This window comes from Pseudophryne corroboree, chromosome 6 (genome assembly GCF_028390025.1).
Source record: "Pseudophryne corroboree isolate aPseCor3 chromosome 6, aPseCor3.hap2, whole genome shotgun sequence".
Classification (NCBI taxonomy): Eukaryota; Metazoa; Chordata; class Amphibia; order Anura; family Myobatrachidae; genus Pseudophryne; species Pseudophryne corroboree.
In genome coordinates this window covers 29550735-29563633 of record NC_086449.1, presented here as the reverse complement: position 1 = coordinate 29563633, position 12899 = coordinate 29550735, and the positions used below count along the sequence as shown (strand labels likewise).

General features: G+C 44.1%; 1 protein-coding gene across 1 annotated transcript; it reads left to right on the top strand.

Moving 5' to 3' along the window:
• Positions 1-232: 232 nt before the first annotated feature.
• LOC134934161 (extracellular calcium-sensing receptor-like) lies at positions 233-7572 on the top strand. Its single transcript, XM_063929658.1, has 9 exons — positions 233-516; positions 1894-2185; positions 2357-2448; positions 2567-2796; positions 3074-3126; positions 4425-5246; positions 5330-5557; positions 6437-6560; positions 6659-7572. Exons 1-9 carry the CDS (start codon positions 233-235, stop codon positions 7570-7572), a joined length of 3039 nt encoding a protein of 1012 aa, XP_063785728.1.
• The last annotated feature ends 5327 nt before the right edge of the window (positions 7573-12899 follow it).

Sequence of the window (12899 nt, the reverse complement as noted above, 5' to 3'; positions counted from 1 at the left end):
TCCTGTGTGGGACACTGACAGACTGAGGGAGGTCTTCTCCTTTATGTGACACTGCCAGACTGAGGGAGGTCTTCTCCTGTGTGTGACACTGACAGACTGAGGGAGGTCTTCTCCTGTGTGTGACAGTGAAAGACTGAGGGAAGTTTTAGGTCTGACATTTTATGACTGTAACAGATCTTTGTGTGAGACACTTTGACACTGAGATACCCCAGTGTGACACATTAGGCTACACATGCTTTCTATGGTGAAGATGCTTCTTAGCTATAAACCAATAATCTGGCGATATAAAATAAGTTACATGTTGCTCTGTGAGGTTTCCTTGCTGAATACAATTGCTGTACAAGTGTGTTCCGGCTTCAAGTCAATACATGGCTGCCATCTTCCCAGTGGGGATATCAGTGGTTACCTGAATCAACCCGGTGATCTGGTGATAGGTGGCACCTTCCCGGTTCATGTGGACAGAAGCTACACTGAAACCCATTTCACTAGCAAACCAGAGGACATTAAATGCAAGCGGTAAGTATCTAAACTTGTAAAAAGGAATTGGTCAGTGGCAAGCAGGCCTGAAATCCCCTGGTTTATTTGTCCTGACACCTTCTCTGTCCATTAGAATACTGCAGGTATTTGCCAGTTAAACTGCGGGTGACTGGCAGGCTGAGGCGACTGACCGTATGCAAAGTCTAGAGCAGTGGTTGCCATACAGTATGCCTAGGCACCCTGGGGTGCCGCGAGGCTCTTGCAGGGGTGCCTTGTGTTGGTGATCCAGGACGAATCAAATTATTTATGGTCAAAGTGATAGTCAAAACCAGTGCTAGTTGCTGCCAATCATAAAACGTGACCATTCAGAAGCACAACTGTACACCACACATAACTGACCATAAGGACAAACCTCACAACATGACCCATTCCAGGAGGGACAAAATGCTCTGTTCCTGGACTTCCGTCTTAATGTACTATTGTCATCACTTGCGTTAAACTCGTTAATTGATAAGAAAGGTGTTTCAACACAGGTGATGGCAATCATACATTAATAGGAAAGTCCAGGAACAGAGCATTTGGTCCCTCCTGGGATGGGTCATGTTGGGAGGTATATAAGGATGACAGGTAGGCACAATTGACTTATTTTAACTTTTTTTTTTTGCCAATTTTATCAATTAAAAAACGTTTATCCTTGGAGTGCCGTGAAAAAGAAATGCTGATACTCTAGGGTGCCGTGATTCAAGAAAGTTTGGGAACCACTGGTCAAGAAGGAAACCACTGTACTGTAGGTCTGTGTGTGCCCTAGTCCAGGAGTGTTCCTAGTCAGCTGGAGTGATGAGTGTTAGAGTTTTGTACTTTAAGGGGTCTATTCATGAAGCAGTGAAAAGCGTGGAGAAGGGAGCCAGTGGAGAAGTTTCCCATCGCAACCAATCAGCAATGAAGTAACATTTATAATTTGCATACTATACAGTTGTACGGAGCAGCTTATTGGTTGCCATGGGCAACTTCTCCACTGGCTCACTTCTCCATACTCTTCACTGCTTCATGAAGAGACCCCTAAGTAAGTGAAAGAAGTTTCAATAGCAGTCTGAATGGCATAGGAAGCCAGTGTAGTGACTGCAGGGGTACAGCAAGGAGAGAGGGAAATGAGGCTGGCAGCAGAGATGAGGATAGACTGGAGGGGGGCAATGTGGGAGCTAAGACGGCCAAGAAGGAGCAGAAGGAGGAGGAGGGGGGGGGGGGAGATGATGAAGGCATGAATAGGAGTCAGAGTAGGTTCAATGGTAAGGAAGGGCCTGATTCTGGAAATGTTACAAAGATGGAAATAGCAGGATTGTGAAAGGGACTGGACGTTGGGAGAGAAGGAATGGGAATATATAAATGATACATTGCATATCCTTTGTACTCCACTAGGTTTGAATTTCAATTCTATCAGACCCTGCAGGCCCTTATATTCGCGGTGGAAGAGATCAATAATACTCCTGACCTTCTCCCCAACATCACCCTGGGATTCCAGATCTTTGACACCTGTACAGTCTTGAGACGGGCAGCAGAAGGCACCCTGTGGATGTTATCTGGAGGACAAGAGAAGGTCCCAAATTATCATTGTGGAAGAGACGGGTCCCTTGTTGGTATCGTTGGTGATTCTACGTCCACACGATCCATTCTCATGGCCCAAATACTGGGCCTTTATAGATACCCACAGGTAACAGACCATAAGCCAACTCCTGCTTCATCTGATGTATGGGGGACATTGGTGGGCAACATGACATTTCCCCGGGGATCTCACAACTGACCCCATACCAGACAGGAGAACCAGGCATTCCTGTTGCACCAGCTTAAAGTGTTCATGCAGCCTAAGCCTTATGATCTATAGATCAGCAACATAAACAGTGAAGCTACTGAGGTGACATCACTGCGCAGTCATGTGTTAAACTTCTACTTAGACGTGATCACTGAGATGAGGATGTAGGGGAACTTGCAGTACAGTACATGCCACATTTTAATTTGCAAAAAAATACGTATGTTTAATAAAATAATAAATGACAATTGACAAAAATTATTAACCACTTGCTTGTGGCCCCAGTGGGCAGCTGCCAGAAGACAATCTTCCAGCAGCTGCCAATAACAAACCTCCCAGCATCTATGCATACCTGGACCCTCCACCACATGGTGGCTGTACAGAGGAGAAGCCACCGGGGAAATGTGTCCACACAAATATTTTTCAAGATCAGGAAAAATATACTAGGAATGGTCATTGTCTATACGCCAATGGCAGCGCCCATTTTCAGGATAACGTCAGAGCAACTGGCCCAGGCAACGCTGGCCGCCCCGTCCCTCCCACCAAACGCGTTCACACAGCATGCACAGTTTCCTAACTATCCCAACTTTCAGGAAACTGCGCTTATGACTGCTTCTGCGATACAAGCTAAATTAGGCCATATGTGTCAGTAATAGACAGTGTTGCTGTATAATAAAAGGGCTCCTCATTAGCATTTATTGATGCTACAAATAGGGGGCGCATTACTGACAAAAATTGTTTTTACCAAATATGCTGCAATTGTGTATATTAATAGTTTCTGCCTCCTTTTAGATATAACAAGTATTAAAGTAACGATCATGGGGTTTATTCAGATGTGGCTGGAGGTGTGACATCATGCTCAAAGTACCAATTACCAGTACTTTGCGCATGCACAGGACCCGCTCTGCGTGGGCGTGAACATCCCGGGGGCGGGGCGACAACAGACTATCAGTGACTGACAGTCTGCTGCCGTCTGGGGGTTAGGGAGGGGGTGGCGACAGCCTCCGTTTGTGAAAACGGAGACGTGTTGCCAGTGGTGCCGAGAGAGGGGGAGACAGGGTACAAATTACCTGGGCCCAGGTCTGATGGAGGTGCCCAGTGGGGGCCCAGGTATCTCCCCCCACCTTACCTGGAATCTGCAGCTGCAGCCTTTCCTCTCAGCCCAGCACACACTGCTGTGTGCTGGCCTGCAGTGTGGCCAGAAAAGAGCTTAAAATACATTTTTTTCTGTATTTTTTTCTAAGGGTGCATGGCCACACCTCCTGTGATTAGGACATGCCCCCTGAAAAGTACCTGGGCCCGGCCAGGCTCTCTACTGCCCCGGCTGGAAGGCATGCCATGCTCCTGTGAGTATGTGCTTCACATGTGCTAGACACGCCCCCAAAGAGGTGTGACCATGCCCCCAGCATGCTTTGGTCACACCCCCTCCAGGGTGGGCCCCAGGAAATTATTGTACTGGGGCCCAGGATTTCTCTTGGCAACCCTGCGTGTTGCTGCCATTTAGGGAGAGGGAAGAGACCAGGGATCTTTGTCATAGGACGGACATTTGTTGGCCTCCGCTACGGGCGGCTTGCGCATCCCCATGGGTGCCGCAAGCCGCCCAATGGTGAGTGAGTGATCTGATCCATCCTAGAATGCAGCACGGATCACTACTGCAGCAGGAGGTGTCAGCTTGTAATAGACGCCTCCTGCTGCATCACCCTACAGCACTATCATTGCTGTTTCCAAGGAAGTGATAGCACCTCCAACCACACCTGAATTAGCTCCCATGTGCATCACATCGTTAGAAAGGTTTATGCACTTCACGCTGCAGGCATCACTGTCTGTCTTACAGCTTGACAGGTGCAGTCGCAGATGGCAGCAACAGCAGGATAGCAAAGTGGGGAGAGTGCTTCTCCAGCCCGACACCACCCTGCAATGCATTCCCTTGCTGAGCACATAGCTCTGGCCCTGAGGAGATTACTCTCATTGAAATGTGGATCCACCAGTTCATACATAATTCTGAGTATTCATAACTGTTACCTGTAAATGTAAATGTATAGGTTTCATGTAAAGAGTCATCCCTATTGGACATGTGCTAAAATAATGATTAAATAATTGTCATTATAATGTATTTATTGACAATGCTTTTATTTGCCTCCAGATCAGTTACTTTTCCACCAGCCCACTCCTCAGCAATCGGAACTTGTTCCCTTCTTTCTTCCGCACTGTACCTAGTGACGCCTATCAGTCCCGAGGCCTGGCTGAGCTAATACTGCACTTCGGGTGGACATGGGTGGGGTTAATAGCAACTGATAATGACTACGGTCAACTTGGCATCCAGGTGGTAAAACAAGAACTGATCAAAGCTGGAGCTTGCGTGGCTTTTGTTGGGACTATTTTGACTGGTCAGCCCAACCGGAATGCTCCTCACATTGTAACGATAATTAAGGGTTCAACAGCCAAGGTTGTGGTAGTGTTGTCCTCAGCTCCTGATTTCATGCCAGTAGTAGAAGAGCTCTTAAATCAAAATGTGACCAGAAAAGTATGGATAGCCAGTGAATCATGGTCAACCTCTACCCTTCTTTCAAATGAAAAGTTCCAACAGGTCTTGGTGGGTACAATCGGTTTTGCTCTTCATGGTGGGCAGATGCCAGGGTTTGTAGAGCACCTCAAAGGGTTACACCCCTCAAAGTCTTCCAGTGATCCCTTCATAATGGAGTTTTGGGGGCAAACTTTTTCTTGCAATTGGGATAACCTCCATAATTTAGATAACTGGATGGAGAACAAAACAATTCCTTTCTGTACAGAGGAAGAAACGTTAGAGGGCGCAATCAAAAATGTAGACTTTAGACTCACTTTTAGTGTGTACACCTCAGTTTACACTTTTGCATGGGCCTTACAAAACTTGCTACGATGCACACCAAGGTCTGGACCATTCCATCACGGCACCTGCGCCAACATCTCATCTTTGCATCCTTGGCAAGTAAGCAAGTCCTCTTTTATTTACTGTACTTGCGCTTTTTGACGGGATCTTTTGAATGACTCATTCTCTGTATTCGTTTTCAGCTTCTTCACTATGTCAAAACTGTGAATTTTCAGACCAAAGACAAGACGCATGTATTTTTTAACGATGAAGGAGATCCTCAAGTCATCTATGACATTGTGAACTGGCAGATAAGGGCCATGAACACTTTGCAGCAGGTTGTCATTGGAAGTTATGACTTGAGATACTCAGATCGAAAGGCCTTCAACATTGACAGTGCTGCCATTGTATGGACCATTGGTGATAAAAAGGTACGAACAGGTGCGGAACTGTCATGTGTAGAAGCAGTAGAAGAGGTGCAGTGGCTTCCGGGCCATGCATCTGAGGCCTCCACTCCCTTCTGAGACAGACGCTCTATTTAGATTTAGATAGAAAGTGTACAGACATAAATATATATATATATATGTTTTGCACACATGTGTACAGCGGGGCAAGACAGGAGGTTGGTACAGTATGTCAACCAAACATATCACCTCTGCAGCCATGCCCAAAAGCTGAAAAAATATCAGCAATAGAATCGGGAAAGAACCAAATGAATCACCTACTCAATGACGACCAAATGTATTAGTTCCCTCAGTGCACTGCACCCCACAACACTGACTGGCATCCTCCTTGCCCCCCCCTCCCATGTACCAGTGCATGCCTCCTTTGCGCTGGTACATGGGGGGGGGCAAGTGTTTCCACTCTTCTAAAAATATAAATGTTCCAACATAACAGGGGGAGCCCTATTATTATGTGCCCCATTACCTATGTGTGCCTCTGCCTCCCCCCCATTACCCAGGTGTGGCGCTGACCCTCACATCACCTGCTCTGGGGCATGATGACAGAGACGATTCCATGTGTTGATGATTTTGTTTGCCAATTAGCCAATTAACATGATAGCGAGTTGATTCATAGCCTATGTTACTCAGAGGATCTCAGGGAGCATTTCAGTGAAGACCCGATCAAAATCGGTTCAGTAGTTCTTGAGTTTATTGCACACATACATACAAATGACAATTTTATATACTGTATATACGATAGATAGATAGATAGATAGATAGATAGATAGATAGATAGATAGATAGAGTATATATGTGTCTCCAGCATGTCCTATTTGTAAAAGTATATGCTTTAGTTATCTCACTTAGGTTCCTCAATCAAAGTGCAGCCCAAATTGTCCCTCAGGATTTAGGAAGATGTCTCTCCCAGGGAACCCCAGCTGCTGCTATGAGTGTGTTCCATGCCCACAGGGAGAGATCTCGGATAAAACAGGTAATACTGTATAAACACTTCTGCCAATTTGTTTATTTTATTTATTAAATTCCATGTACGTCCCTTGTAAAGGTTCTGATGACAACGTTCTTTTGTAGATTCTGTGAAATGCCTGGAATGTCCCTGGGATATGTGGCCCAATCTCCTGCAGAATATGTGCGTACCAAGGACCATTGAGTTTCTTTCCTATAATGAAGCTATGGGTATTAACCTGGCAACCATTGCCCCATTATCTTCTCTCGTCCCGATGGTCATTCTGGGACTTTTCATCCACTATAGGACTACACCCGTAGTCCGAGCTAATAACTGGTCTCTCAGCTGTCTTCTCCTGCTATCATTATGCTTGTGCTTCCTTTGTTCTTTGGCCTTTATAGGATACCCACAGCCAGAGAAGTGCCTGTTGCGCCAGGTGGCATTCGGTCTGGCCTTCTCTCTCTGCATTTCTTGTGTTCTAGCTAAGACGATCACAGTAGTCATTGCCTTCAAAGCCACCAGGCCGGGGACTACACTACGGAAATGGACAGGCGCAAAAGTGTCCTACTTGGTTATTGTGATTTGTGTTCTCATTCAAGTATCTATCTGTGTGACGTGGCTTTCTTGCTCATCTCCGTTCCCTGAATATAATAATCAAGCGCAGTCCGGGGTTATCATTCTAAGCTGCAATGAGGGTTCTCCTCTTGCCTTCTGGACTATGCTGGGGTATCTTGGCCTCTTGGCCACCATTAGTTTCTTTGTTGCCTTCTTGGCCAGAAGACTACCTGACAGCTTCAATGAGGCCAAGTTCATCACTTTCAGCATGTTGGTCTTCCTCAGCGTCTGGTTGTCCTTCATCCCAGCCTTCCTCAGCTCAAGTGGCAAGTATACCTCAGCCATGGAAATATTTGCCATCTTGTCCTCCAGCTGGGCGGTGTTGGTTTGTATATTCTTCCCAAAATGCTTTGTCATACTATTTCGGCCGGACATGAACTCTAGAAACAACCTAATGAGGAAAGAGCCAAGACCGTACTTGTAAATAGAAAGTCCAGACTGTCCAGCACAAAAACGTATTACTTCCGCCAGAGGCAAATTACTTCACCGTTCTTCATTGCCTGCGTCAAACATGTTCCAGCAAATAAAAACCTAAACAAAGACAAAGTTTTACTGTCAGTGGTTTAATACAATACAATGCATAAAGGAGCCTATTCATAAGAATGTGGAAAAGAGGATTATATTTGATACAGCAAAATCTGGAAGTACAGTATTTAACCATATTTTGTAGAGTTGTTATTTCATCTTCTGATCTACTCCACCTGATACCACTGGTATATATGCTCAGGGTGTGCCAAAATGACGTAAAGCAGTGCCGAAACTAGACATTTTAGTGCTGTATGCAAGAAACAGCATTGGCTCCTGCCCCCCCCCCCCCCCCTCCCATACTTAAAATAGGGCCAGTTTGTGCAATAGGCGCGCAACAAAAGTATAGGGGAGGGGCTTAATGGGGAAGGGATGTGACCACAAAATAATACCATTTTATATTATGATGTACAGCAGTCTCCATTATTCAAACTACGCCGCACAGTGGCTCCACTTACACACATTACGCCAGGTAGAACCCCTCTCACACATTACGCCATGTAGAGCCCCCTTTACACATTATGCCAGGTAGTGCCCCTGTCACATGTTACTCCAAGTAGAGCCCCATTTTACAAATTACTCCAAGTAGAGCCCCTTTTACACATTATGTCAAGTAGAGCCTGTCTCACACATTACGCCAGGTAGATCCCCATTTTGTGAAAGAACTAAAGAAAAAAAATATAGACAGCGCTTGCAGACTTCTTATTAAAATAGTAAATGTATTAATTTGCTTTATCTCAATGATAGTTCTCCAAAAGTACCATTATAGCACCAAGATATAAAATAATAATAAAAAATCCTTCACTTGCCTCTACAACTAATTTGCATGCAAAAAAAAAAACTAAAACCACATTGACATATATTTATAATTCATAATACATCAAAAAAACTTTTTTTCTCCCAATGCTCTGCTCCATACATTCACTAAACTAAACCTCTGAGTGCACAAAAGATACAACAATTGAAAAAGATCACAGTGTTTCACTTAGTAGCTACAAAGCTGCAACAGCTGAGTCCGTTGTTCAGTCCCTTTACTCAGTTTAATGTTGTATCCTTTCCTCAATGATTTAATCATAAGGCAGATGTCACAGGGGCACTGAATCAGAGGGAATGTGTATATAGTAAAACTTACTTTCAATAGCACACAGTGCATGTAACATTCAGCAGCTTTTTAGCTCCTTTTAAGTTGATGCTGATTTGTCTGTAGCAGAAATAAATTAGTTATGTAGAATACTTGGAGTGGTAGAATTAAAGAATATCATCACGGATTTTATAAAACATGGCCATGTTGTAATTAATTACCACTACGCCTTCAGGGTTCCGTTTTAGCAGTCCTCCCGGCTCTGGTGCCAATTAACCTTTTAAGACGAGCCTTATCCGGAGAAACGTCCAAATTACCTCCTGAAACTAGGCGCAAGTGGTGTGTCAAGTTGTAGCTGACAGGTAAGGTACAGAGACGCGTTTCACTGCCTACTGGCATTGGCAGCTTCCTCAGTCTGATGTTTGTCATCTGCCGCTCTGCTCCTTTTTATCCCCAGGATCTCTCCAGTGCGCCGGCGCACCTTTCATGCGCTCCACACCTCATTTAACAGTGATGTTCATGAGCTTATCAGTTGCCCAGCTGTGTGTAGCTCAATCAATTCACATCCCATCAGCAGCGGCTGTTCATACTCCGTTGATCTCACACAGCCATTTGCCTCAGTTGTTTAGACAAATAATGCTATCGGACTCAGCGGGCTCAGTACTCATTAGTACCATATAGAGCAGGGCTGGCCAAACCGGTCCTCGAGATCTACCAACAGGTCACATTTTCCAGACCTCCTAGCTGGTGCACAGGTGTAATCACTACTAATTAAGATGTGCTGCATTTATTCCTAACTGACAATTCTACAGATCTCCAGGAGGCCTGGAAAACATGAACTGTTGGTAGATCTCGAGGACCGGTTTGGCCAGCCCTGATATAGAGTTATAGACACATAATATGATATACCGCAACCTTTTATCTAGGAGCAGAGCAACATTTAACTAAAATTACATTTAAGAAAAGCCACAATGCTTTCCAAAGAAACATATACATGCCATAATATATAAAGCTCTTAGAGTTTCCTATTTTTATACCATAAATTCCGATTACATAATTCTTATTCCTTATCTAGATAAACAGATGGATATATAGATCAGGTTGTAGCTTGCATGGATATATGTATTAAAACCATCTAAAAAGGGGCAATGGTTATATTCAATCTATTAACTCCATTAACCTATTAAATCCGGGATCCTACACAAAAGAGTATATATATATATATATATATATATATATATATATATATACAAACAAATATAGAAAACCACAGCACTCGCCACCCCAGAAGCGGGGTGCAGTGTCTGCACTCACCACTCATAGGGGTGGGGTGCATGCAGCCCATGGCCACCTACCCAAATACATACAAAATAGAGAATTCAGCACTCACCATAGCAAGCTCACTTGTCCTCACTACATCAATAAATAAATGATGGGGGTTTAGTTGGTGAATTGGCCAATGCACGGAAGCCTGCATACCGATTTTCAAGGTACCCCACCTTCATGCAGGTACTACACTATCACAAAGCCTAAAGAATTAAAACCTGGCAACTGTATCACATATAATATAACTGCAAATATGCCCACTAGGTTTAATGTATGCCTGCCACATATCTAGTGGCTTTTAAAAGGCATACTAGTCACCTGACACAGCCGATAAATTACTAAATACATACAAAATAGAGAATAGAGCTTGCTATGGTGAGTGCTGAATTCTCTATTTTGTATGTATTTGGGTAGGTGGCCATGGGCTGCATGCACCCCACCCTATGAGTGGTGAGTGCAGACACTGCACCCCGCTTCTGGGGTGGCGAGTGCTGTGGTTTTCTATATTTGTTTGTATATTATGGGGTTAATCTTTGGTTAACTCTTATTAACCATGGTCACAGGCCTTTTCATGCACCCCTGTGTAATCTTAATTGTTCTAAACCTGTGTCAGCTGCTCCTTAGTAATTTACCGGCTGTGTCAGGTGACTAGTATGCCTTTTAAAAGCCACTAGATATGTGGCAGGCATACATTAAACCTAGTGGACATATTTGCAGTTATATTATATATGATACAGTTGCCAGGTTTTAATTCTTTAGGCTTTGTGATAGTGTAGGACCTGCATGAAGGTGGGGTACCTTAAAAATCGGTATGCAGGCTTCCGTGCATTGGCCAATTCACCAACTAAACCCCCATCATTTATTTATTGATGTAGTGAGGACAAGTGAGCTTGCTATGGTGAGTGCTGAATTCTCTATTTTATGTATATATATATATATATATATATATATATATAACTTTCCATTTTTCTTTTTTTTTTTCTTTTTCTTTTTTTTTACCATTTGTCTTATCCATTATTTTTATTTTTTATTTTTTAAATTACTTTACTATGACACATCCAGTAATCATACTCAAACTCTCATTTTACAGATTACGCTAGATAGAGCCCCTTTTACAAATTATACCAGGTAGAGCCCCAGTCACACATTACACCAGGTAGAGCCCCTATTAAACATTACACAAAGTAGAGTCCTTTTATACATTACACCAGGTAGAGCTCCCTTTTACACATTACACCAGGTAGAGCCCCTGTCACACATTACGCCAGGTAGAGCCCCTGTCACACATTACGCCAGGTAGAGCCCCATTTTACACATTACTCCAGGTAGATCCCCATCACACATTATGCCAGGAAGAGCCCCATTTTACACATTACTCCAGGTAGAGCCCCATTTTACACAATACTCCAGGTAGATCGCCATCACACATAATGCCAGGAAGAGCCCCATTTTACACATTACTCCAGGTAGAGTCCCATTTTACACATTACTCCAGGTTGATTCCTCTTTTACACATTACGGCAGGTAGAGCCCCCTTTTACACATTACTCCAGGTAGAACCCCTATCCACCATTATGCCAGGTAGAGCCCCCTTTTACACATTACTCCAGGTAGAGTCCCATTTTACACATTACTCCAGGTTGAGTCCCCTTTTACACATTAAACCAGGTAGAGCCCCCTTTTACACATTACACCAGGTAGAGCCCCCTTTTATACAGTACATTGCAGCAGGTAGAAACCCCTTTCACACATTACACCGGGTAGAGAAATATAAAATTCCATTCTTGTTTTATGCATCACTCACCACCTCAATCTCTGTGAGTGAGGGAGGTGGGGAAGAGGTCACTGGAGGTCTGACTCTGAACTCGCTGGGCTGTTGCTGCACTGTGAGATGGAATGCCTCCTTCTCAAACCCCCATGTCATCACGTCTCTCCCTGGAGACACTGCAGGAGGGGGGGGGGAGCATCCGATATGGGAGAAAGGTGGTGCTGTTATACAGTGGGAGCAAGGAGACAGGAGAGGGTGTTATACAGAATGAGAGAGAATGAAGGAGAGGGTGTTATACAGAGGAGAGTAGAGGAAGGAGAGAATGTTATACAGAGGGAGATACAAGGAAGGATAGATTGTTATACAGAGTGAGTGTGGAGGAAGGAGAGGGTGGTATACAGAGGGAGAAAAGAGGAAGGAGATAGTGTTATATGAAGGAAGAGAAGAGGAAGGACAGAGTGTTATACAGATGGATAAATGAGGGAGAAGAGAGTGTTGTACAGGGGGGGAGATAAGACAGGGAAGAGTGTTATGCAGGGGGAGATATAAGATAGGTTAGAGTGTTATACAGGGGGAGAGATAAGATAAGGGAGAGTGTTATACAGGGCGAGAGATAAGATAGGGGAGAGTGTTATACAGAGGGAGAGATAAGATAGGGGAGAGTGTTATACAAATGGAGAGATAAGACAGAGGAGAGTATTTTACAGAGAGGGCAAGATAAGATAGGGGAGAGCGTTATACAGAGGGAGAGATGATATAGGGGAGAGTATTATACAGGGGAAAAAATAAGATAGGGGAGAGTGTTATACAGGGGAAAAGATAAGATAGGGGAGAGTGTTATACAGAGGGAGAGATAAGATAGGGGAGAGTTATACAGAGAGAGATATAAGATATGGGAGAGTGTTATACAAAGGAAGAGATGATATAGGGGAGAGTGTTATACAGAGGGAGAGATATGATAGGGGAGAGTGTTATACAGAGGGAGAGATAAGATAGAGGAGAGTGTTATACAGAGGGCGATATAAGATAGGGGAGAGTGTTATACAGGGGG

What these genes read in the sequence shown, in the direction of transcription:
- LOC134934161 (XM_063929658.1), top strand. Translation starts at nt 233, where the DNA reads ATGCTTTCTATGGTGAAGATGCTTCTTAGCTATAAACCAATAATCTGG. An exon ending in GAGGACATTAAATGCAAGCG is followed by an intron (nt 517 to 1,893) that starts GTAAGTATCTAA and finishes GTACTCCACTAG; the next exon opens with GTTTGAATTTCAATTCTATC. An exon ending in GGACCATTGGTGATAAAAAG is followed by an intron (nt 5,558 to 6,436) that starts GTACGAACAGGT and finishes TATCTCACTTAG; the next exon opens with GTTCCTCAATCAAAGTGCAG.